This window comes from Dermacentor albipictus, chromosome 3 (genome assembly GCF_038994185.2).
Source record: "Dermacentor albipictus isolate Rhodes 1998 colony chromosome 3, USDA_Dalb.pri_finalv2, whole genome shotgun sequence".
Lineage (NCBI taxonomy): Eukaryota > Metazoa > Arthropoda > Arachnida > Ixodida > Ixodidae > Dermacentor > Dermacentor albipictus.
This window is the reverse complement of record NC_091823.1, coordinates 157,302,612-157,329,416: the sequence shown is the minus strand read 5'-3', so window position 1 is coordinate 157,329,416 and position 26,805 is coordinate 157,302,612. Positions and strand designations below refer to the sequence as shown.

The 26,805-nt window shown below is 47.5% G+C and overlaps 1 protein-coding gene across 1 annotated transcript in view; it reads right to left on the bottom strand.

The window, feature by feature from the left end:
- LOC139057006 (uncharacterized) overlaps positions 1 to 26,805 on the bottom strand; it is a 92,881-nt gene that overhangs the window by 10,097 nt on the left and 55,979 nt on the right. The window contains exons 5-7 of the mRNA XM_070534809.1: positions 15,987 to 16,102; positions 14,273 to 14,420; positions 13,089 to 13,292 (exon numbers count right to left, since the gene is read on the bottom strand). Coding sequence (XP_070390910.1) covers positions 13,089 to 13,292; positions 14,273 to 14,420; positions 15,987 to 16,102 — 468 coding nt within the window. The remainder of the gene's footprint in view (positions 1 to 13,088; positions 13,293 to 14,272; positions 14,421 to 15,986; positions 16,103 to 26,805) is intronic.

The following is a 26,805-nucleotide window of genomic DNA, read 5'->3' as shown; positions in this document are numbered from 1 at the left end:
GCCGCCATGTATGGGACGAACAACAAGGACGCAGTTGCAGTGGCATGCGACCACCAAGGCCACGTTACCTCCGCGGCATCGACCCGCCCCTGCACGATTACGGAAGCCGAAGAGCTGGCCATCGCGTTAGCCATCCACGAGGGCCTACACGCAGACCAACCACTGACGATCCTCACAGATTCCCAGCAGGCCTGCTGCAACTTCCTACAGGGTAGAATTGGAAGACCTGCTGCACAAGTCCTAGCCGGAATACTCAAGGAGGACTCTGAGGTCTTCACCAGCCAAACCATCATCTGGATACCAGGCCACACTGGCGTCACGGGCAACCTGCAAGCCGAAAGAGCAGCTCGAGGATTCGTACATAACCGAGAACTCATCACGCCGGCTGCAGAAGGCCTGGACCCTGTCGACCTGGAGTATTCAGCGATCGTGAACCACCACAGAGGGCGTCGCTTGCGATATCCACCACCCCATCGAAACCTAAAGACAGAAAATGCCGCTGCGTGGCGTAGGCTCCAAACAGGCACACACACGAACCTACACATATTACATCGGATACACCCCACAGCCTACAAGGACGAATGCCCATGGTGTGGGGCCACACGAACCCTATACCACATTACGTGGGAGTGCACACTACACAACATAGAACACCCAGACACGAACACCACGAGGGAGCAATGGGAGGCACTGCTGTCCAGCTAGGCCCTCGACGACCAGCTCAAGCTGATAAAGAGAGCTGAGAAGATGGCAAGAGCCAGCGGAGCCCTGGAGTAAGGGCCCCGACCATTAGCGGTTTCTCTGATTATTCTTTTAATAAAGTTTAGCTATCTATCTATCGCAGCAAGCACGCACGTGCTTCTTCCTTGTTGTACTTCGCTTTATAACTCTACGTTCTAAGGAATCCTGATCTCCCTTCAAAAAGTAAAGAGCTTCCCTCCGAGTTATCATAACATGTTTGCTTACTGAATCCATTTTTTCCTTTCAGGCAGTTACTCAAAGCGAGTTTCTGATCCATTGCTGCCATCCACGAGAGATACGCGGATGGATGGATGTTATGAGCGTCCCCTTTGAACGGGGAGGTAGGTTGCGCCACCAAGCAGTTGTTAATATACTACCTAATGTCCGACCTAAGAAAAAAGAGAGCAAGAAGAAAAAGAAAACCACGATTAATTCCTATAGGCAAATTTTCTGATCACCTATTGTGAACTTTGTTTTTGTACGTCTCCGTTTTTTGTCGTTTCCTTACTTTTCGTCCACTAATCTTCCAATAACCTCTTACTAATCTCTATTGCGGACATGCTTACTTTCTCCCTGCTCTCGCGGAACCCAAGGGCTTCAAGGAGTCCATTGGTGCCTGAATCGACCACTGGCTAAATATCCTAACATTCTAATAAAACATACACCATCGTTTCCCCAGCTTTACCGCAGCAAGCATATGCTTCTTCTTCCTTCTTATATCTCGCTTTATAGGTGCGTGTTCTAAGGCATCCTGATCTCGCTTCTAATGAGCTTCCCTTCGAGTTTTCATAAATGGTTTCTTTCCTTATTTCCTTTTTCCCTCTTAAGTAGTTACTCATAGCAGGTTTCTTTTACGTTGCCGCCGGCCATGAGATTACTTCAGCCTCTCTGACTCTTCGCTTGACGCTCTTTGTTGCTATGTTACTCGTCCCACAGGCCACATACTTGCTGGTAAGCTTCCTAGTTCTTTTCCTCCACTGTGAATCAATGTTTTTTATGTATAAATACCTCAACACTCTCCCAGCCCATGTACTTTCTTCGATATTCCTCAGCCGTTCTTCATAATCAATTTTACTGTGAGCTTCCCTCACTTTAAAACTTGTTATGCCCATATGACCCTGCACAACTTCATTTGTAGTCTTCTCGTGAGCGCCCAATGCGAGGCGTCCGACTGACCTTTGGTTGCCACCGAGCCCTGATTGTACACGTGATCTAAAGCAAACAACCGCATTTCCAAAAGTAAGTCCTGGAATCATTACACTTTCCACATACCCCGCATCACCTCATACCTATTGTATCCCAATTGCGCTCCGTTCTTCATTTCTCTTCCCCTTTACTGTTATGTTTTTTCCTGTGTTTACATATATCTATTGCCTTCGTTTATCAATATAACAAGATATTTATATTCTTTTACTCGAGGTATTTCCTGGCCTTGTGTTGCCCCTGTCTGTTCACTGTTTTAATTCAATACCATAACACCTGATTTTCTAACGCTAAATTTGAAACCCGAATTGTCGCCTTCCTGTCCACAGATACTAGCTAGACGTTGCAAATTACTTTGTTTGTTAGCTAGCAACACAATCTCTTCCGCATAAAATAAACCTGGAGGCTGCTGCTCTAGTACTGTACTCGCCTGTTTGTATGAGAGATTAAACCCGATATTACTTCCTTCTAGCGCCCTCTGCACCCTCACCATGTACATTATAAACAGCAGTGGGGATAAAGGGCATCCATGCCTCAGTGCCTTGTTGATATGAAGTTTCTCCTCGCTCCTCATCCCTTTTCATTCTACGCAAACGGTATTCTCTAGGTAAAGCTCTGTCAAACTGTAGGTAATCGTCGCCTAAATAAGCCTTCCCCTTCCAGAATATCCCGCTTAATGTTGCGGTCTACTCTGCATAAAAAGGCCACATATAACGGTCCGCTTCCTACTCTTGATAATTCAATACACTCAGTAACAACAAATAAGTTATCATCTAAATGCCTACCTATTCTGAAGCCATTCTGAATTTCTCCCAAAATGCTATTATTCTCTACCCATGCTTGCAGCTTTAACTTATTGCTTGCATTGCTAACCTGCATAATACAGTTTTAATGGTCAACGGTCTATACGAGTGAAGTCTAGATTTCTCCTCCTTACCTTTATAAATTATATTCATTTTACTTTGTCGCCAACTGTCTGGTATCCTTCTATCTTTTAAAGTTTTTTCCACTGCTTTCACCAGAGCTACCTTACCTCTTGGTCCTAGTTCATTGATCAGCCTAACGGCAACCTCATCTAGCCAGGTCGTTGTACGCTTATGAATTTTTTCTTCAGCTTTCTTCAAGTTGAAATTAGTCAGTACCAGCTCCTTTTCCATCTGGTTCTTTTTCATGCTCTTTGAACGACAGACTTTTTCTCCCGGTATATTTCCCATTTACTGGACTCTTCATCTTGCGGCAACTGCGCCTTCTTTGCCTGCCTGTGATCTCGGTATGATTTCCGTCGTTGGGCGATCGCTTCGCGTAACTCCCTGTTCGACCAGCTTTTCGATTTCTATTTTCCTGTCCAACGAATATGTTGTTTCTCTTTCCGTATCTCCGTCGTTATTACACTTAGCTCACTATATTTCCATTCTTTACTTGGCCATTTCCAAAGTTCTTCCTCGACTCTTGTGGCTATATTTGGTATTTGCTCAGCGTTCAAATTTGGACTGGCAATTTTGCACTCCTTGCTCTCTTTCCCAAATACATATCTCACGTAAAAATTATGCGTTTATGGTCGCTCCCTATGCTACCATACCCCTCCTCGTCAAAGACCGTTTCGCTCAACTTATCATAAATTCCTTCTGTTATCAGAGAGTAATCAATGGTCGAGTGGCGGTTTCCCACTTCCCACGTTATCTGTCCTTCTCACTTGGGCCCTGTATTCACGATAACGAGGTTATGTTGCTCACAAAGACCTAGCATTGACTTCCCACTGTTTTCAGTATAGCTATCTAGATCCTGTACGTGGGCATTCATGACACCTAATAGGATAATTTCGGCATCATTCCTGAAACCCTTAATATCAGCACTTATGCATTCCACTAACTCTTGATTCTTCTCTGTGCAATTATTTCCGGTCCACAAATACATTAGGCCCTGCCAAGTTCTTCCCGCTGATTGTTCCTGATAACCAAACATTCTCTTGACGTTTTGAGTTTACTCTTTTCCATTGGGCTCCCTGATGGATGAGCATTCCGACTCCGCCTCCATTTCTTCCAGACCTAGTTGTGTTCTCAGTTCATAGCTCATGTGGGCGGATGCACGGACTTGAGCGCCATCTGGTGCTGCTTCAAGGTGGCTTCCTCCGCTTTCCTCCTCGCGCCCCCTTTGCTCTCGCTGCATTTTGTCCCTCGCCGAGCTCCGCGGTCACTCTTTCATTTTTCGGTGCGCTCGTTCACTCCGTTATACCGCCGAGTGTTGTAGATGCTGCCATCTGGTGAAAGCGGGGCGAGATAGTTCCCCGTGACGGCGCATGGTCGGCGATCTGGCAGCGCGTGCTCCTTCTTTAGATAGAACACGTCTGGGAGGCTATTAAACGTGTGGTTATGTCACTCCTTGTCTGGCCGTCTCGCTCTTCCCTCCTGGCTACAATCTGGTGCCAGAAGAACAGGTGCTATCATCGGACATCTACTCCTAGTCATCCTCCGTGCGAAGGATGACGCCAGCAAGGAAACTCCGGTGAGCTGCTCCCAATACGCACATCTCGGAACTCTTGCAACGCGACCGCCCAACATTCAAGGCCATGGCGTCATTCGTAATTCGACAGCCGGACGCCTTCAACTTTTCATCGCCGAACTATTGGTCGAATCCAGAAGTACATGTTGCTGGGCGAGTCGGTTCCTATTATTGAATAAACCATAAATATGGTCGCTTTGGCGCTCCCCTTGTTCCCTTCTGTCCTTCCTTGTTTGCGTCAAAGCGGTCATATTTATGGTCTACTCAACAATAGTGGTCGAAGTACAAAAAAAGATTTCAACGTTATCGAACCTCTTCATGCCTGGTTCTGCGTTCAGCCCGAGAACCATCAAGTAAACGCGCTACTCTACACCATGGGCGAGCGGGCCGAGGAAATCTACGCCACTTTTGCTCTCTCTGAAGAGAACTCCAAGAAATTCGAAGCAGTCGTGGAGCAGTTCGATAAATACTTTATCCCGCGACGCAACGTGATCTTTGAACGAGCCAGATTCAACAGCAGGGTGCAACAAGAGGGTGAGTCGGCCGAAGATTTCGTTACTGCGCTTCACACACTTTCGAAAGCTTGTTAGTTCAGCTCTCTTCGAGTGGAGTTGGAGCACGACTGCCTGGTAGTGGGAATAAAAGATAAACAGATAAACGCAGACCTCTCATCAGAAGGCTCTTGAGTCCGTCCGCCAGATCTAGAGCGTCCGTCAGCAACCAGCCGAGCTGCACATGAAAGTGCTATCTGTGAACAAAGTTCCATCCGGTCCCCAAACCAGTTGTTTCAAACAGGTGAAAAGCCGCCGCTATTCACGCGGCGGAAACCAGCGATCTTCATCCTCCCGTAAAAACAGGGTACAGGAAATATGCCTTGGTGTGGTCAAGAGGATCACCCTCACACTCTCTGCATAGCACGCTCAGAAGCCTGCAGAATTGTTGAAAAAAGGGTCATTACGCCTCCGCATGCATGTCGCGGAGCCTCGATTGTGTTGAAACCCAACAAGTAACCTTAGAAGCCTGTATCCTCGAGGAATTCAAGATGTGGGATGCTGGAGCGTGGGAGGCGACAGCCATGGTTCAAGGCTAGCCAGTAGACTTCAAAATTTACACTGGCGCCTACGAAACCGTCGTCCCAAGGCACATACTCTTGACACTCAAGAGACCTTTCTCTCAGCTCCTCCTCGCTAGAAAGCTTCTTCGAGCCGCAGGGGTAGCACAACTCAAGCTCATCTACCGCGACCGCACGACTACTAAAGATGTCTACGTCCTAGATGAGGTCCGCACTCCGTTGCTAGGCAAACCAGCAATCAAAGAACTCGAGGTGTTGACATTTGTAAACAGTATTGCTGAGAAACTGAACCCGAAAGAACAATTTTACAGTTGTTTTAGGTACTCGGAAAGCTGCACAGAGAACACTTGATTCAGTTGCAAGCAGGTGCAAAACTTTTCACGCTTAGCTCTCTGAGGTGCATCTCGATCCCTTTATACGAAACGACAAAGTTGAAACTACAAAGAATGCAGAAGATCAGCGTCATATCACCTGTTCATGGGCCGACTAAGTGGTGTTCACCAATGGTAATCGTCCCAAAACCCTCCGGAGAGGTGAGAATCTGTGTGGACTTTACAGAAGTGAACCGCCACGTTATGAATGGCATTCTATCCCTTCCGTGGAGCCCACTCTCGAAGTACTTCACGGGGCCAAAGTGTTCTCCAAACTGGACGCTAACTCTGGATTTTGGAAAATTCCGCTTTGTGAAGATTATAAAACGCTCACCACGTTCATCTCACCTGTCGAGCGCTTCTGTTTCAACCGGTTACCGTTTGAAATTGCGTCTGCTCCTCAACACTTCCAGAAACAGATGTAATGCATTTTAAAAGGCATAAACAGTGTTGTCTGTCACATGGATGACATATTTATCGGGGATTCGAATAAGCATGAGCGCAGAGACACCCAGAAATGTGCTTCAGCTACTCGTCAAGGCTGGAGTGACTTTGAACGAAAGCAAATACTTGTTTAATGTTCAGCTGCTTACGTCCCTTGCACAGTGGCTAGACCAAGACGGAATATGAAAGCATTGAGAGCAGCATTCCGGGCAAGTTGGTAATCCATTGCTTAACTGATATTGCGCGACGAAAAAAAAAACGACATGGACGTGAGAGAAGACCGTGTCGTTTCTTTTTGTCGCGCAATATCATTTAAGCAATGGATTACCAACTTGCCCGGAATGCTGCTCTCATTAATTGCGCTTGGTGTGTCGTCTTCTCTCACGCCCGTGTCGATTTTTTTTGTCGCGCAATATCATTTAAGCAACGGAATATGACCCGACGAAAAGGAGTTTGAAGTCATATTAAAAAACGGAGAGCCCACGAAGCTGAACCGAGCTCCAGAGCATTCTCCGCAAGGCAAGATACCTTGCCAGATTCGTTCCCAATCTCTGTGAAGTCCTGCAACCACTTATTCATTTGCTCTCAAAGAAGTATGAGTTCGCTTGCTATGCTCCACAACAGCAGGCGTTCAACAGAAGGAAGTCGGTGCTCTCGTCTCGCCTTGTCCTTGGAGTTTACGATCCAGCGAGAGAAATAGCGGTCACTGCAGATGCTTTGCCCTTCGGACTTGGGTCATTAACCCAGCAGAACCAAACGAACGGCAAGTTTTCTGTCATAGGGTATGCCTCAAGATTACTCTCAGAGACCGAGAAGCGTCACGCTCAAATCGAGAAAGACGCATTTGCTTTAGTCTGGGCATGTGACAAGTTTAGCGATTATGTTGTTGGCAAGCTGTTGAAGCTGGAGATGGCTTGAATCGATCACAAGCCGTTCGTTCCCATCTTACCTTTGAAGAGCCTTGACGACCTGACGCTTAGGCTGGAGAGGATAAAGTTGGGAATGATACGATACCAGAACGGAGAGTGCATATTTTCCAGGCAAAAATCTTCTAGCCGCAGTCACTCTTTCCAGAGCAGCTCTACGAACACCAGAAGACAGAGCTCGAAGAAAACTTGGATGCTTTCGTACGCTCTTTGAAAACATCTATTCCCATAAAGGAACACTGCCTTCAATCGTTAAAGGCATCCGATCTTGTTTGTGCAGAACTTCGCCAGTTGAGCAAGAAAGATTGGCCCTCCAGGTGTGATTTATTTGTGGACCTAAAGCTAGTCTACGAGCATCGACACCAGCTCACTCTAGATAACGAATTACTCCTCTACGCTGCTCGAGTTGTCGTCCCTGCTTCTTCCCAAACAGAAATTCTATTACTCTTAGAGGAAGGACATTTCGGCATGGCAAAGCCGAGAAGCAGAGATAAAGTCTGGTGGCCCAGCTGACGTCACGTCCAGGGTGAAGCAATGTCCGGAATACGTCGAAACAAGTTTTAACAGCAAAATAGCACCAAAGGCTGCGATTTTCCAGAAAGACCCCCGCACCTTTTGCACTGGACGTGTTTCACTTTAAGAGCCAGTGGTGGGTTGATAGCTACCGATTATTATTCAAGATACGCTGAACCGCCGACGCAACCACCGGGCTGTCACCCGCAGTGTTGTCCGAACAGACCAAACAAATGCTCTCCTCGTTCATAGGAGGTCACATTTGTTTGTTTTAAAAACGAATAACGTTGCCTACACTGAGCGGCTTGTCTTATCTAATTGGCTGACAAGAGGTGAGGGGCACGCTCAAGCAGAGAGGAATTCGATGGGGCCGAGCCACTGCACTGAAAATCGATAACCGGATGAAGAGGGTGGTGCCGGCGTCTGCGATTGGTCCGCTTTCCCTTACTTATCTGGCGGTGGCTGGTCGAAAATCGCGGTGGCATGCAACGCAAGCCTAACAATGACACTAAAACGGAACCTCAGGAAAGAAGAGTTGGCAGAATGAGGTCGTAAACGTGCCGAAAGTGCTCGAAAACGTTACACGGACACTCAAAAGGCTTTATTATACGAAAATAAACCCATGCTTTCCGGTAGGTGCGAGCAACCAGTGGCTGAGCGATCAGCGGCAGCCATCTTTTAACGCGATAGCGTTAAGGAGCTCGTGTCGCAGAAAAGCCGGTGTCGTCGGCGTCGGGTGTCGGCGTCGGCGGCGTTGACCGTGAGCGATAAATCACGGCAGGCGCTTCATAAATAAAAAGCAACTTCCAAGATTGGCCCGGTGGGAATCGAACCCGGGTCTCCGGAGTGTGAGACAGAGACGCTACCACTCAGCCACGAGTTCGATGCTTCCAAGCGGTGCAAACGCGCCTCTAGTGAATGCGGTGTTGCCTTCGAAACCAGCCGTGGAAAGTTATACTGCGGTGTATATCGGTAATTATGAACATGTAACGTACAGAAGTCACAATTACACGAGTTGCGAAGTGCGTTTCCGCCGCATTTCTTTTGCGCTTTCCGCACACGCAGAGCCATCTTGCGGCAAACACAGAAGACCCCCTCCTCTCAATGTACGGCGCTGCCCCGACAGGAGGCGCGCCGCGCGCGCATTGGGACCGCTGCCAGGCGCGTCGCGGGACTCCCTCTCCCCTGACGACGCTTCGCCGTGCTTCCGGTTTAGATTACTATCTATCTCTCTGCCCGTGCCGATCACGACGTTTGGCTGGCGTAGATCGTTTCCCCTCCGAGACACCGAGTTCTTTGGTTCGTTTCGTTCGCTCAGGCGCACGTTTCGTTGTCGCGCCGAACGCTGCGTTGCTCGACGTTCACCGCGTGATAGGTGGGCGCTAAGTCCGATGCGGGGCGCATCGTAAGTGATTGCTGTGCCGTAGCGCATTGTCTTATACCCCTTGGCGGGTCGGCGGGAACGCTGTCGCGTCCCACTCTTGAAGGCGAAGCTTAAGCGTCCTCCAATTTTATTCCTTTTGGAATGGGCAGCCTTCTGCTTTTCAGAAGAAAACTCAGTTTTCTTCGGCATATTAATGCATCTTTAATGCGTACACGTCACTTTGACGCGGTGAGATTTTGCACTTTTGTGACGTCGCGTGGGAGGCAGGTGAAGTGGGTGCAGCCAGAAAACTTTTCACCAACAGACGAGGGTTGACGGCGAAAAGGTGTCGAATCAGAATTAACTATTTTTCTTTTGTCGGTCAAATCACGCATAATCAGTGTGTAGACGCCATATCAGACGGGGAGCTGTCGCGGTTTTCGTGACGTCGCGTGACAGACAGGTGAGGTTGGCCTGGTCCAAAAATGTTTTCGACGAATCGCGGAGCGCTGATTGCAGAATTGGAATACAAAAGTTTCGAATAGTTTTTCGTTCTAGCCACCAGTTTTACGTTATAGCGCCCCAAGTCATTATTGCACTCCACGGAATTCCACGAAATCCTGAAAATGGCTCGGAGTTTTCGTCGACTGAGTTTTCAGTCTTCGCTCAAGACTACCGTTTAAGGCACATTACGTCTAGCTTTCACTATCCTCAGGATGAAGAATGCATATAGTCCTGCGGAAAAAAAAAAACTCGTGGGTCGTTGGCGAAGAACCAGGCTTCCTCTAATTTCCACCATGCTGACACCCCAACTTCCACATCAAGAGAGCCTTTGGAACTTCGAATAACAATACTGGAAAGTCAAAGGAAAGCGGACTCCATGGCGTCTTTCGAAGACTTTCTTCGACAGACGCCACGGAGTCCGCGACCTGCCAGAGCTTTTCTATAGAGACGGCGTCTGGTGGACACACCTCAAGTGCAATATGACAGTACAAGCCCCAACCGACGAGCCTGGGCCCTACTGGGTTAACACAGGCACCAGTGCCATACGCCGGAATAGAACCCAGCCAGTTGAGTATCCCCCTGCTAACACCAACTTAGAAAGTGCGAGTATCAGTGAAGGTGACGCAGACGCTCTTTCGTGTTGCGAAGACACTTCCCACATGCATACCAGAAGCGGGAGGTGCGTGAAGCCACCTGCTGGCAGCGAACTTCGCTTGCTCCATTGGGCAGATGTTGTTGATGCTGCCATCCGGTGAAAGCGAAGCCAGGTAGTTCCCCGTGACGGCACGTGGTCGGCGATGCCGCAGCGCGTGCTTCTTCAACTTTACAAAGAACACATCTGAGGGACTATTAAACGTGTCGTTATGAGATTCATCGTCTGGCCGTGTCGGTCTTCCATCCTGTATACAACACTGAGGAACGCCGACGCTCAACACAGGAACGGGTGCCTAAAAGTTGTGGCGTAAAAATCGCAAACGTTCCAAGAGTCCCACGTTTTTAAACAAGGTGGATTACATCTAGCTTTACTATGCTGTCATCACCAGTTTGCTGACCAGATGACCTGGCGCCATCTGGTCAGCAAACTCAAAACACTTTTGCGGCTCTCGGTGGCTTCTCAGGCCTAATATCATCAATACAAACAACTCACGTCAGTAATAAACTATGTTGTTATTATTACAACTAAACAAGTAATAGCGACAAGGCGATGTCGACGCTTGGGCTCCAGCTTGAGATCAGAAGCGATCGCTGATTATTCTATTTATGTTTTGCGGTCACAGGAACGAGCGACTAGTAACAGCGAATTCAGACCGAAGCGCGCGCGGACAAGGGCGGACTGGTTGCTGCCACGTTGTTGCGCAATCACGCGGTCCTCGGCTGAAGTCGCCGCATGGACTTCTGGGCGTCGAGCGAAATTTTCTGGCTCGTCAAGAACCGGCGCCGCGACAAGCGACAGCGACGAACCGCCCTCCGCGACGGCAAGACCTGTTGCTCGACACCGTCGTTTTTCGCTGCCGCTCGGAAATCGCGTGCATGTGATTTGGCATTTAGTGTTCCAGTAATCTTTGAGCTTGAATGCATCAAGAGGCGCTTTATAAAAGAAGCATGTGGAAAAACAATGCCTTTTGCCGCAAGTGTGGCAGCTGTTATCTTAAAATTGATGCCAGTTTCAAGATTCCTTTCAAATGGATGTAGCTTGGAAAAGCACTGGTACCAATTTGTGTCTTACAAATTGTGCGCTTACGTAAAAAATCGAAAAGGCTGATTAGTGCAAATTTGTCAATTAGACAATATGCATTTCTCACGTAGCATTGTGCACCTCAATGAGCGGTTTTTTGTCGTATATGCCCCCAGATGATTTGTAAAAATTGGGTTAGTGCAAATAAAACAATAAAACACCCCGTATACTTTTTCGTCACCTTTCATCATGTCAGTACTGAGACTACGTGAATACTCTAGCCCGATTATCGGTTACTTTGCTTTGGTATCAGACATCTCCAAGATTGAGCCCATTTGATTCGATTCGCTATGAACATAAACGTGTTGCCGGCGTTGTAAAAATTGAAAACTGAGGATCGATTGAACCCGAATGTAGAACAAACCTAAACTGATTCGTTTAGCTTATGTGTACACCTCAGCTAAACCAACTGTCCACATAGAAATCTCATACTCAAGGAAATACAAGCCGCGAACCAGATACCGACCGAACGACAATAGGACGGGTGCGAACAACCAACTGATTTTATTCAATACGAGAATCCGCTTTTTGTGCATATTTCAGTCACGTTGTCAAGGCGGATATGCTACAAAAACAGTAGCAATAAGAAAATGCGAGTGCACGTTGGTCACCTAATAGACTTGCGCAGATAGTTATTAAGAAAAAGCAGTTTCTTATCGAAGAGGGATAAAGACGGCATGCTAACACAGGCGTCACACCTTTGGCTACTCCAATAAACCTATATTACCTCCCTCTCTGACTGATCTTTAGCTCTGCCTAAAAATGCGATTTAAGTAAACTGCAGAAAACATCCACATCCCTTACAAGGTGGGGCAATTAGGCTACCGAAACCAATCTTGCCATTAAGTGGCGCGCGAGTGCTAAAGCACTGACTATTACGCCCGATGCATCCTTTCCCACAACTGAGATGAGATAGGCTACACACACTTCTTAAGCCTGGTCACAGGTGTTGTGTTACGTGCCCTCTTTTGCTGGCGTGGCGCAAACGTGTGACAGTTTACAAGGTGCAGACATGACAACGCTAACATTATCACGAGATGCTATCTTGTTAATGTTATGAGACAATGCGTGAATGTAGGCGACAGCCTGCATGGGAGTAAGCTCCTTGCTTGCTGCGTTACTGGGAACTTTCGATGTACGTGTAGTCTCCTTCAATATGCCTTAACAAATGTTTGAAAACGAGGAAGAATAGCTGCCGTGGTGGGTACGGGTATGTTGGAGTCTGAAGTTAGAAGGCAGTTGATCTGTGCACGTTTTCTGAAGGGTTGCTTTGATGAAAGTAGGTATGGTGACCGTTCTCTTATCTTCGAGTGGGTGCTTCCGTATTTTAAAATTCTCTTTTTTTTGCACCGAGCATATTGCGCGCAGCAAACATGAGCTCCTGGACGGAAAAAAAAAATGACCTAGCTGGCAGTTCATATGCATAGCTTAGGCCTTCCACTTGGTGATTAAAAATTGTCCAACCATTAGATTCACGTAGCTTGTCGACCACTGATTCGGTAAAATGAGAAAATTGCAAACAAAGTGGTACACCCCGTAGCAACGCGAACGTCACTAAGGCAGGTTGAGACGAATTTGCCAAAGCGGAGATAGAAAATGTCACTTAGTCCCTTCATACATACCTGTCACGTTGAAGACTGCAAAAAATGGCCAAATCGAAGGCTCACCTACGAGTGGCACATTTTCCCACGAAGATGTAAAAGTACAGGCTGCCTACCTCCACAATGCTTCCTATGAGCTTGCTCGCGGGAAGGTTGTTCGGTGAACAGCGGTGTCCCAGAGAGAAATTCCCAGGTGTCCCGTCCAGGCTGTCCGGATACAGCGGGAAGTAGTGTCGACCACCCATTCCCACGGACACCGCTAAGACAGTTGCAGCTGGCCAGTCGTTCTTTCCGGCCTGCAGGCTCGCTATCACCCTGACCTGCAAAGCCGCGAAGTTCTTGCAGATTAATCTTACAGCGCAAGAAGAGAACGTAGGGGTACCTTGAACATGTGGTCAGCCATCGCGAACGCTGCTGCCAGTAGCGAGGTAATATAATTACAGGCGACTTTTTAGATTCATTCAAATTTGCAAGAGTCCCTGCATTGACGAAATTTCCTGCTGCGGGAGTACGCAAATTTCCAGGTTGGATGGCGGGATGCCTAACTTAACGGACCACAGGAATGCCAAGGAAAGCCTGCTTAAAGATTTGCAACTTCCCCTTGAGCCGAAATGATTGCTCAGGAAAATAGCCGGACCTTAGCTAAATTTGTCCGCCCAAGCGCCTCCTCGTCTTCGGGAGAGTGCAAAGGGGACGGGAACGCGCGCCTGTTCGGAGGAGAGTTGCGCGTTTGACGGGAAATAACCAGAGGAGGTGCGCGCCGCTAAGAGGCGGAATGGCCCTGAACAAAAGTGAAAACCGCGGTAACTGTTTCACAAACTCATGATCACCTCAACCGTGGTATTGGGGAAAGGGATTTGTGAAGAAAGAGTAGAAGGAGAAGAGTAAAGGAAAGTGCAGCGTGTGGCCAGCTCTATGGCAGGGAACGTCACAGACGGGAGGAGTTATGTTCTTTCAACACGTTTAGGCTTGAGAAGACGAGAGCAGTCGCGACTTTCAGAAGAAGAAAGCGTGTGAGCTGGAAGAGGGGAAGAGCGGCCAATTCTTATTTTCGCTCGCGTGGTTAAAAGAACAGAAGGGCCACTCGCGGCGTCACACTCAAACTGACTGGCAGGCAGGTGAACAAATTGGAAGTATTCAATGAAGCATAACAGTAAAACAATGACATCAACCAACACATCAAAAGCCTTTGCAATTCGCCAAGGGACGGTAGTCGCGTTAGGGCGGCTTTTTTTTTCTTTCTGTCTTGTAACGTGGATATGTTGTGCAAGTATGGAATGGAACTGGTGAAAAGACTTACCAAACGTATGCGGTAGATAGTGTTCAGGAAAGCAGGCTCCAATAACTCTGCCGAATACAAGACCGGGGGCACGATGCGACACTGCACGGACTTGGAGTCGCTTTGCGTAATGTACCCGATAGCGACAAACACGTCTATTTGATAGTTTCTGCAAGATGAAAGACAGACACGAAGCCACAACAGCTCGTTTAGTCGTTGAAAAGGACGACATTTCCTACAGCTTGTTTCCTGCAGATTCACCAAAAGTGAACGCTCATTCGGTCCAACGGTCCATTCATGTGCAGGCAGTGTTTTTAAGTGCCTGACAAATTTACAGGCAACCGAAGTTAGTCCAACAGCTCGAAACTTTCCCAGGAAATTGGGTTGTGATTCTGCAAGGTCGCTCAAGCCTGCAGGCAGGTGAACAAATGGGAAGTATTCAATGAACCATAACTGTAGAACAATGACATCAACCAACACATCAAACGCCTTTGAATTGGAATTATTCAATGAACCATAACAGTAAAACAATGACATCAACCAACAGATCAAACGCCTTTGCACTCCGCGAAGGCGTTTGATGTGTTGGTTGATATTGTTTTACGGTTATGGTTCATGGAATACTTCCAATTTGTTCAGCTGCTTGCAGGCTTTGTAACAGCCACATGAAAGTGAAAATAAAGAAAACAGAATCATAGGCGACATTAGCTGCTTTTTATGCTAAGTGTAAGCCTATTTATTTACGCGTTAATTTATGTATATATTTTACAATACCGTGAGCCGTTTTCGTGATGTGGCATGAGGAGCAACACATTTCCCGCAAAACAATTAAACGGAACTTGAAATGACCCAATATACTTAGATAATTTACAAAGTATGGACCCATTATATTATATAGACCATTAGTAAATACAGTCTGTCTATACTCCCAACATCCCCGTAACAATATCACAAGTACAGATTACGCAAGCAGCAGTTATAGATTTAACTCAAAGGAGGCGACAAAATCTTCTGAAGCGACAAAATTGATCAGGTTAAGACTGTTTCCACCTCGAATTGCCTTAGCTGGGAAAGGAGCACTCGAACACAACTCTGAGCGAGCCAGGCACAAAAAAAAAGGAGGGGGGGGGGCATTTTCACTACATAAATGAATGATTGATCGCGCTGGTTACGCGCTGGAATTCCAAGGACGGTGTTCCGACAATACACGGCGTCACACGGTGGAGCGGCGAAGCACGCAATGCAACTACGGCTGGGGAGAACTGGGCAACAGCGCCCTGCCGGCAACGAGGCGTGTCACAAGGCTGGCGCGGCGAAGAGCGCCGCCACAGGCGTGGCCGGCACATCGACATTGATGGTTTCAAGCTGAGACCGACTATCGGCGCCAGTCAGCGCTACAGAAAACTCTACGAAGTCGCGATCCTTTGGAATGTTTTCTTTTTTTGCGGGAAACTCTATAGTCTAATCCACAACTTAATTCTTTTCGGGCTGCCAACGCACTGCCATAGGGCCACCGTACAGTTTCGTATGCTATATAGTGAGAAACTCTACGATGGCGACAGCTCTATAGCGATGGGGATAAATGACTGCCCCTTGAGGGAAATTCTGGGTACAGCGCCCCCGTCAAAGCTGCCCGTACTACACGTGGCGGACACATGAGTCACTCGACACCTTGCATAGCTGTGTCTCGCGAAGCTGCTGCTTACCGATATTTACGGGAGGAGTGTTTTCTCACCTTATTGCGGTTGTGATGCCGGGGAGCATGCTGGGAAATATCAAAGGGAAGTGAAGTATGGTGTAGCTAGGTCGGTGTACAGGATCCTTCTTGTCACTCATGAGTGCAGAAATCATCTGTACAGCAACGGAAGAAATCCGCCACTTAGCACTCTGAGTCATATTTCAGTACAGCAGCAGCAGCGACACATACGTATGCCCTAAAGCTATGGCGATCTTAATGTTTTCCCCTTTTTGCTGCGAAATGTAGACAGAACCAAGAAAGGCATTTCCTCTTTTATTGTGCCAAGCACAAGGTGCCAGAATAAGCAAAGAAACAAAAGAATCAAAAAGAAGACATGCCACCTAATAACAGGAAAAAAATAAAAAATAAGCAGAAACTCCACTGACGTTGTCCGAGTGTGCGTAAACATACCATCCACTTTCACTTGGCCCACCAACAAATATCAGTTGTCACACCGCCAAAATTAAGTTAGCCCACCCGAAATTCCAAGTTGGCCGACCCCAAATTTAAATTCGGCCTCCCCCAAATTTCCAGTCGCCCATCCACAGAACACCTGCAATAATAAAAAAGGGAATCTGTACCCTCCCCAATGCAACGGAATAAGAGCAACGGTGGCATCGTGATGTATACGACCAAAAAATGGCGCTGGCAAAATCAAAACTTAAAACTTACAAAGAGAAGAATGAAGAACCTTTAGAAAACAGTGTAAAGAAATTACGGCACATAACATCCGATGAAATGGCAAGATGTTATGGAATAAGAAGATAAATTATTAAAAACAAAAGGCAATTACCAAGGCCGCTGAGCATGCGTTCTCCATGTAACGCAATTGCCGAAAGGCAATTGTTTTCATCTTCTCATTTTCAAATGTTCTAGCTTTTCTTTTCTTGTTGTCCTTTCATTGGAGAGACTTCGTAAAAAAACTGGAGATGCAGAAGACGTAAGCTCACCCGCGCCAACGCGCCGGGGTGCATGCAGGCCGCCAAGCAAACGACAGCGAAGAGCGTAGCAGTAGGACTGCTTGCAGCGCCCTCTGCGCTTTCATTCAGAAAGCGTTCCGCCCGCTCCTTACGGAGCGGCGAGCGGACGGCAGACTAGCCAATATTCTAGGGGCCATAGTAGCGCGTACGCTCAGGTAGCTCAGATATGGTTCCTGGAATATTCTAGAGACCACAGCTCAGGTCAGGGCCGGACTCGACTCACTCGCTCCTCCACACTCCCATACGCCCTTTGCAATAATGGATGCTGCCAGCTGCCGCCGCAGCTCGGTGGTGGCGCTGTTAGCTCGCCGTTCCTAAAGTACCTTGATAATTTGAAAGTAGCGACACTCTTTGAACTCTGCCGCCGCCGCGCTACCTCCTCGCCTCCTCCTCGCCCCTTGCGCGTTCCCCCGCGGCAACCAGTTTTGCTCCCGTTTTTCTGCACGACGATTGGTCTCCCTGCCGTTGCCCTTGGAAACGCACCGATCTTGAGTTTTGCTTTTGTTTTTCGTTCGCGCCATTTTCCTGCTGAGCACGGCTGCCTCGGCGCTTTATCTCGGCGTAGCGAACGTTGTACGCTGTGTTTCCTGCTCTGTGCTAGCGCTATGCCTGGCTGTAGCGTATATAACTGCCGCAAGAAGCCTGAAGAAGGTTATGCCATTTTTATGATACCACAAGGAAAGCGTGACGGCTTGCGCAGGAAGCAGTGGCTGCGTGACATTGTCCGAAAGAACTTTGTTCCGACAAAGAACAGCGTTGTTTGTGAGCTGAGGCATCTTAAAGCCCTTGCCAAGTATGCCGTAATGCTGCATTCTTTTTATTCTTCCGGCCTGCTCACCAGCGTTTTTGTTGCGGGTTGTCCTCAGTATGCTTTATATTCTGGGGTGGCTCCATCACCTCGCACGTCGCAAACTGTTGTTATTCAGTCGGAAGTGCAGCATTATAGATTCCGCTTTGCGGCCTCAAACAATTAGTGGCAAGTATACCCGTAGTATTGCAGGTGATGAGCGTTAGCTAGGCAACATTGAGTTCTTTTTTAAGTTTTAAGGCGAAGGAAGGCCAGAGGTGACCCAAAGCATGTCCACCCTTGTATAAGATAATGATAACCCAAGTTAATTAATGAATCATTAGTGATTGAAAAAATTAAATTATGGGGTTTAACGTGCCAAAACCACTTTCTGATTATGAGGCACGCCGTAGTGGAGCACTCCGGAAATTTTGACCACCTGGGGTTCTTTAACGCGCACCTATAGTCGGATACAACTTTAGAAAAAAGGGGAGACCCCGCCCAGATGACCGAAGCGCGACAGCCGATTGCCTCCGCGAATAAAATAGTCCCGGTCGAAAAATCCTGCTCCTGAAACGCGCAATTCTCGGTATAAATAAAAACTTTTGTATTTTGATGACTGGTTTAGTAGAGCTCTCATGTGCTACAGCACATGCCGGATAGCAACAGAAAAATAATCCCGTGCCTTCTACAACGCTGCCCGTCGTCTGCTCTTAAGCTTCATTGCAAGTGGCAAAAGTAGAAAGAGCAGCTCTGCATGGCTTTTGCGCTTGTTCACATTTACATGGCGTATCTACTACTCGTTTTCCAAGCTTAAAATGAACCAGTTGCTATTGAAAAAGTACTTATATAAAACAATGCATTTATCGCTGAAGTGCATAGCTGACGCGACTTGGCCCAGTTCGAAGCGCGGGCGGCCATCTTCTTCGTCGGCGGGGTCACCGGCCGTCCGGCTTATGACAGTCCAAAGTGCGCGCCCATTGGTGGATGCTCGTGTGCATCCGAGTCGGAGGAGTAAACGCCCCCTTTTTTCTAAAGTTGTATCCGACTATAAATCTAAGTACACAGGTGTCTTCGCCTTTCGCCCCCGTCGAAATGCAGCCGCCGTGAATCATTAGTGATTGACATAAGGGAGATTAGGGAGGGTTAAGTTTGATTAGAGTGTATTAAAGAAGATTAAGGTGGATTAGAGTGCATTAAGAAGGATTAGGATGCATGAATAGAGATTAAGGTGGGTAGAGGAGGATTAAGGCGGATTATGGTGGATTAAGGTGGAGGGTTGATGAAAGGGTATTAAGACCGATTAGGGTGCATGAAGATGGACTAGGGAGAATTAAGGTGGATAAAGAAAGATTAAGGTTGATTAATGTGGATTAAGGTGAATTAGGGTTGATAATGGAGGAATATGACCGATTAGGATGGATTTGGATATATTAAGATGGATTAGGGACCATGGAGCTGGATTATGTTTGATAGAGGTGGATCATGGTGTAATAAGGTAGATTGTGACTATTAGGCAGGATTAATTTGGATTACGGTCCATGAAGAAGGATTAAGGTGGCTGAAGGAAGATTAAGGTGGAATATGATGGATTAGGGTTGATAAGGGAGGATTAAGACCGTATAGGGTAGGCTGAGGTGCATTAGGGGCGATGTAGGTTGTATTAAGGTGAATTGGGAGTATTAAGCTAGATTACGGTGGACTAAGGTGAATTAGGGTTCCTTGAGCATTAAGACCGATTAGTCTACCATAATCCTCCTAATGCACATTATAACCCGAATCCATATTCATCGACCTTAATTCTCCTTCATTCACTTTAATCCACCATAATCCACGAAGGTCCTCCTTAATGCACCCTAATCCATCTTCATCGACCTTATTCTGCTCTAATCTCCTTAATGCGCTTTTATCCTCCTTAATCATCCCTAATGCTTCCTCATTCTCTTTATTCCACACTAATCTACTATAATCGTCCTCAATTCACCTTAATCCACCCGAATCCACATTCATCTACCTTAGTCCACCCTAATCCTCCTTCATTCACTTTATTTTACCCTAGCCCACCATAATGACCTTAATCCTTAATCCACCCTTATCCTTCATGCACTTTAATCCCCCCTAATCCACTATAATCGTCCTTAATGCACCTCAATGCACTTTCACCAACCTCAACCCAACCTAGCCCTCCTTTATGCACCTTAATCTAATGTCATTCACCCTAATGCACCTTCATCAACTTTAAACCACCTTGTTCCTCCTTAATACACCCGAATTCATCTTAATCCAATAACTAATCAATCATTAGTTTAATAATCAATAATCATCTCTCATACGTGGCTGCACATGCTTTGGTTCGCTTCCTGCCTTCCTTCGGTCACGTGATATTTTCTGTAGCTCACAACGGGACCTTCAAACAGAAGTCTAGGGCTTTCGCTTATTAAGCCACACACAAAGGGATGTGTCACAAGCAATACTAGAGCAGACGCACGAAGTAAAGCATCTGATCATGTGGCAGAAAAATTGTGTGGAGTATATAACTCGCCTCACAGCTCCCTTTACATCGCTATACCCCGTTCCTACGGCTTTAAGAGAAAAGCAACCTCCTCATAAACGTTGCTTCCAGCATTATCCATGCTGGTATTAGCATTTCTCAAAATTTTCAACCCCACTGGGGCGCACAACTGGCCCGAAATAACACGCCTCCATAGAATCCTGCGGCCCGTCCGCGGGAGCCAGGAGAAAAAACGCGCCGTGCGCAGCCGGCGGGTGAGGAGAATCGAGGAGGAAAGCGCCGTGCGGAGGAGAGTGTCGCTACTTTGAAATCATCAAGGGGCTTTAACCGTTCCCAGTGTTCCTCTATATGCTCCCGCAGGGAGCAGAGTTGCGCATAGGTCCGGTTTGTGATCCAGCTCTGCAGTGGAGCCACTCATCGCGCGCGCAGGAGGCAAATGCCCGCGGTGTTCCATTTGCTTTTTTTGTCTGCTGGTCACAAGCTACATGCGGTAACTGCACGCAAGCGCTGAACAGGATGGCACTTTTTAATGCAGGCCGAGCTCGAACGATTGGCGTAGTCGGAGTGGTGTCAACCCCCGAAATTTTAGTTGGTGTACATATATGCACGCTCATATACAGACACACGCCCGAATGTACATATAAAGAATAGGACGCCCCCCCCCCCCCTCCGGTCCCTCGAAATAAAATCCTGACTACGCCCGTGGCTCGAACCGCTCGAAAGATCGGGTGCGAATGCGCATCACCTTGCAAGAAAAAGCGGTGCAATGTTTTTCAGCCTGCTTAAGAAGTTTTCTCGCGGAGGCGGAAGACAAGAAACGTTTTAAAGGGTGTTTAAAGAAAACTTCACAGACATGTGGTAGACAATATTGTGAGCATATTTTGGCTGCCAAAACGAAACTAATAATGAATGTCGCCAACAGAACTATCGTGCCTGCAATTATGTCAGTGACCATTGACCGCTATTCGTCACTAAACGTCGTTCACAGCAGCTGCACGTTTTCGATATATGCGGTGCAGACACGTGAATTTAAACGCATTTCAAATGTTCACATGCACACAACTTATGCAAAGTTTTCTTTTACGTTTCATACCGCCAACTGAACTGCTGCATCGTAGCAGCAAATCTGCAAGTGGAAAAAGATTCAAGATGCACGAGCTTCTAGATCAAATTTATTTCCTACAAGGGAATGGATGAGCAATGGCTAGTGGCAGCAGTGGATGAGTTCTGGTTCTTGGAGCCTTGGGGGGCAGAATCCGAAGCCACTGGAAAAGCAACAAGTTATTAAGAGTAACAATAGGTTATTTTTATTGGACTAATCACATAAGATGACAAACTGGCAAAGTAATGATTCACACATTGCAGACTGTAATATAACAGCACATTTTTCTTTATCTCTTCATACTTCTCAGGTTAATTTACTATAACACAGCACTTATTAAACGTAGAAAAATAATTTCACATTCCTCACGTCGACTACGGCTGATCGAAGAAGTAACATATTGCGGGTGGTAAATGCTTAACCTGTCGCAGCTGTCTCATAAGCGCGAGCCCACGGTATTTTCGCTTACTACAAAACAATGAACACCAGCGCATCAATCGAGTTTACATGAAAAATCAGAACGCCGGCAAAAAAATATTAAAAACGGAGCAGAGAAAAGCCAGGGGGCAGCGGGTAAATTGTACCTGCTAGTATTTACTCTGTTCTGAACACACTTTTCTGTAGCCGCATCATAGAACAATCGTACAAGCAACAAAGCGAATTGAGCAAGTTGGTAAGCTGAAACTCTTGGCGTATATGTGCAGCGTGACAGAGACGTGTCGTCCTTTCTTTGTACCGCGTCTGTGTCGCGCTATACATATGCACCGAAAATTGGACAAGTGAGCAACCCCTTATGCCAGGCGTACGCATTTAATAGTGTACAGGAGTGTTACTCTAGATAAATGCCACTTTAGTGTAAACAAGCCGAACTCACCTCTGTAAACAAGGCGAACGGACCTCGCATATCCTGGTCCCTTCCGGAGCCGGCCGGTATCGTCCGTCCGCACGGCACCGTGTAAAAAGCTTTTCCACCTTCCGTGCGATTTGCGCAGTTTGGTGCGCTGCAACCCGTCATACTGGAATACAACTGTCAAAATGATCTGCTTCGTAGCACTTCACCAAAGTCATTAACTTAATATCCTCGAATACCATACCTGCAACCTGGAGCCGATCGTTGCTACGCGCGCTCGACGGTCCGCTGATTGCAATTTCGATGGCACTGACAGAAATGAGTTGGCGCCGTTTCCGTAAAGTTGGCTTCGGAGCGCGCAAGTTGATCATTTGACGTCATTTTGCACCACGTGATCGCAATCGGCGAATAGCGGTGCGAGCGGCGCTGGAAATGTTATGCGCGACTCTGCTCCCTGCGGGAGCATATACAGAAACACTAACCTTTCCCAAGGGGAAGAGAAATGCTGCCATAATGAAGCACAGAGAGCTATGGGGATACAATAGGTACGAGGTGCTCCGAGGCATGTGGATAGGTGGAATGGTTCCAGGACTTACTTCTGGAAAGGCGGTTGCTTGCTTTAAACCAGGGGTACAATCAGTACTCGACAGGGACCAAAGGTCACTGGGTTGCCTCGGATTGAGCGCTCACGGGAAGACTACATATGAAGCTGTGCAAGGTGATATGGGCTGGACTGGTTTTGAAATGAGGGACGCTCGCAGTAAAATTGAGTATGAAGGACGACTGAGGAATATGGAAGAACGTAAATAGGCTGGAAGAGTGTTGAGGTATCTGTACAGGAAAAGCATTGATTCACAGTGCAGGTAAAGAACTGGGAAGCTTACCAGCCATTGTGCGGCCTGCAGGGTGGGCAACACAGCAACAAAGAATGTCAAGCGGATAGTCAGAGAAGCCGAAATAATCTTATGGGTGGCGGCAATGGAAAAGGAACCTGCCATGAGTAACTACTTAAGAGGAAAAGACGAAATCAGGAAAGAAACAATTTATCATAGCTCAAAGAGAAGCTCATTACTTTTCGAAGCGAGGTCGGGATGTCTTAGAACACGCACCTATAAAGCGAGATATAACAAGGAAGAAGAAGCATGTGCTTGCTGCGATAAAGCTAGGGAAACTATGAAGCATATTTTATTAGAATGTGAAGACGTCTACCCAGCGGTCGATTTAGGCACCACTGGCCTCCTTGAAGACCTTGGGTTCAGCGAGAGCAATGAAAAAGTAAACATGTCCGCAATAGGGTTTAGTAAGAGGCGATTGGAGGATTGGTGGATGTAGGGAAACGACATAAGACCGAGACGAACAAAAGCACAGTTCGTAATAGGGTACCAGAAAATTGGGGTGTGGCAGTTCATAGTGTTCTTTTTTCCTTCATTATTGTATAACCTAGGTAGTAAATTATAAGCAGTATAATAGCAAGAGCTTGGTGGCTCAATCCACCGTCCTGTTCCAAAGGGGACGGTCATAATATCCATCCACATAAAACCCCTATATTTCCTGAACGTGCTTAGATCTTTCCGCCACCCGGCTCTCCCCACTGTTTCCTCCTACACGCCTCCTGTCGCCCCAGCCTCCTCCGCTCACCCATTGGCTAATCTGTGTCACGTGGAAGCAGGCGCCGCCCTTTTGTAAATTTTTTCTTTTCAGCGCAGAAGTAGGCGCTGCGCTTTTTTATTTTTTTCTTTCCAGTCCTGCTCCGGGGCGCGCGCGCGGCTTCCGGCGGCGAGCGCCTACTTGCTGCGGACGACCTTATAGCACCTCACGGAGCCTGGGGCTACGCCCGAGAAACACCTAAAGGCAAGCACCTTTGGGAAGACTCGCAAGACCAAACGCTTGAACAGACCGCGAATCCCGCCGATCCTACACGCAGAGGGAACAGCGTGAGCGTCGACACGCTACCAGACCTCGCGTTCGTTTCGAATGTAACTACAGCGCACTGGCAAAACACGCAAGAAGATTTAGGGAGTGACCACATGCTGATCGAGATGACGATTGGCACGGGCCGGAGCGGTGCTGGGTCTAACCCTGTAAGCAAAGGCCGTAAATTCAATCTTGTGAAGTGGGACACGTTCCGCAAGAAACGAGAAGAAGTGGGGCGAGGCGACGAACAGTTTACACTCTTAAAATTTTCACACCCTTATGGGTGTAATGCGGGTGTGTTCATCTTTTCACCCCTGTAAACACCCTCGAAACACCCTTTTTTAACGGAAAAGGGTGTTCAACAAGAAAACACCCTTGGAACGCCCCAGTCTTTCTAATTTACACCCTAATTATAAGCGAGTAAGTGAACAAGCTTGCAGTATATGATAAATGAACATTGCCAGTTAAGGCGTTGATATTGGCTATACATGAAACGCGTGCTACCTGCGCTTGAATCAGGTAGCTGGAATGATTAGATCGGGGCACCTAGGCAGCAGCGCACTGGCTCCGAACAGTGGTCAAAAGGAAGTTTCCCACGAATGATGATATCGAACGGACGACCCTAACGCGCAGACTTTGCATAGCCAGATATCTGCAAAAGGCGTCATATGATCAATGGCAAAATATTTACTATGCTATCACTGAATACTTAAAGGTGTGCAACCAGTTAGACTGGGAATGGTAAGGAGTGAGGGCTAACGGTAAATAGCTCACCAACTTACGGTTTGTAGATGACATTGGCATACTCAGCAACGCTGCAGACTATTTGCAACAAACGTTTGAGGAACTTGTCGAAGAAAGTGTAAGTCGGATTGAGAGTTAGTATGCAGAAGAGAAAAGTAGTGTTCCGCAGCCTGGCGAGAGAACGAATGTCATGGTGGGCAGTCAGCCTCTAGAACCTGCGCAGAAATACGTTTACTGAGGTTAATTACTCGCACGGGCCTCTGATCAAGGACATTAACAAAAATAAAGCATTAGCTGGAGAGCTTACAGCAGGCATTACTAAATCATGACCAGGGAGCTTACTGCTAACCATTGCTTTCTACCGTTACTAACCTATGAGGCCGAAACTTGGAAGTTACCAAAGAAGCTTGGGAAGACGTTGAGGACCGTGCAACGAGCGATGGAATGAAAATTATTAGGTATGATGATAATAGACTGGAAGACATCGATGTGGATTAGAAAGCGAACGGGGATAGCTGATATTCTAGTTGACATTAAGAGGAAGAAGTCGTGCTGGGCAGACGTTGCAATGCGTAAGGGAGAGAACTGCTGGTCTATTGGAGTTGCAGAATGGGTGCTAAGGGAAGGGAAGCACAGTCGAGGACGGCAGAGAATAATGTGGACATGATGGAATTGGGAAACTTGAAGACACGTGGAACCAGTTAGCACAAGACAGGGGTATTGGAGATCGCTGGAGAAGCTTTCGTCCTGCGATGGACGTCAAAATAAGCTGCTGATGATGATGATGTGACGACATTCATGTTAGCTTCGCGGCATGTCATTCATGTTATGTCATGCATGCGTGTCATGCACGTTCTGATAGCTCGATTTGCGTCGATTGCGGGGGGGGGGGGGGCTAGTAGCGGCGTAGCCAAGTGGGGCACGCCGGGCACTTGCAACGCTCACTAACAGTAAATTTTTTTCTGCTATGGAAATGGCCCCGCTCCTTTCCGCTCCACGGTCAATTGGGACCCCCCCCCCCCCTAACACGAAAAAATTTTCTGGTTACGCCACTGTGGGGAGGGGGGTGTAAGATTGCTCTAGACCCCTCCCCCTAACTTGTCAACGGAAACGGGGGACGGGAGGGCAGCTGCCGCCGGGCCGCAAACCTTAGGCAGCCCAATTACCGGCTGCATTTCCCTTTGGGCGTGAATACTGCTCTAATGCCATTACACTGTAGGATTCGTGGCGGTTCGAGGGCATGCGACAATAAAAAAAAACACATACAGCCATCAGCAAGTCTTAGCTTGAGCAGATCTTTGGGAGCTGGGCAAGACTCTCACACAAAAAAAGAAAAGCTTGGCACCCCTCTTACAGGCATTGTCAACTCTGGGTCCCACCGCTGACTGTACATTTCCGGTAAAAAAATCACACAGGAACTCCTCTCGAATTTGTCTAAGTGTGCGTAAGCATTGTGCCTCTTCCTCCTCTACACGCAGTCCATGTCGTTATCAATGTTATGAGACTTGATCCGACAAGTATAAGCGACAGCGCTGCGGCGACACGAGCTGCTCCGGTCGGCGGCGCAAGCGAAGTACTGCAGGTGGCGGGGCCAGGCGCGCTGGTGACGTTCCGTTCGTTTTGAGCCGTTATCGCTCTTTAGCCCTCCTCATCCGCGTCGAACCATTATCAACCGTTTTCCAGCGCGCCTGCTTGTGGCACGGCCACGCGAACCGTATCTTGAAAGCGAACTGCATTGTGGACTGAGTGTTCCCACTGCTGAAAACTTCACGCGCTGTGTTCTCACCGTTTACTTCGCTTTGAAAACAGACGCGCGTACACCTATCTTGAAAGTGATCTGCGGAAAGCGCATAGTGCGGCATAAGCTGAAAGCTTCGTGAGCGCAGTGTTCTCGCCGCTTCGGTCGCGTTGAAGCGAGAGCTAGCAC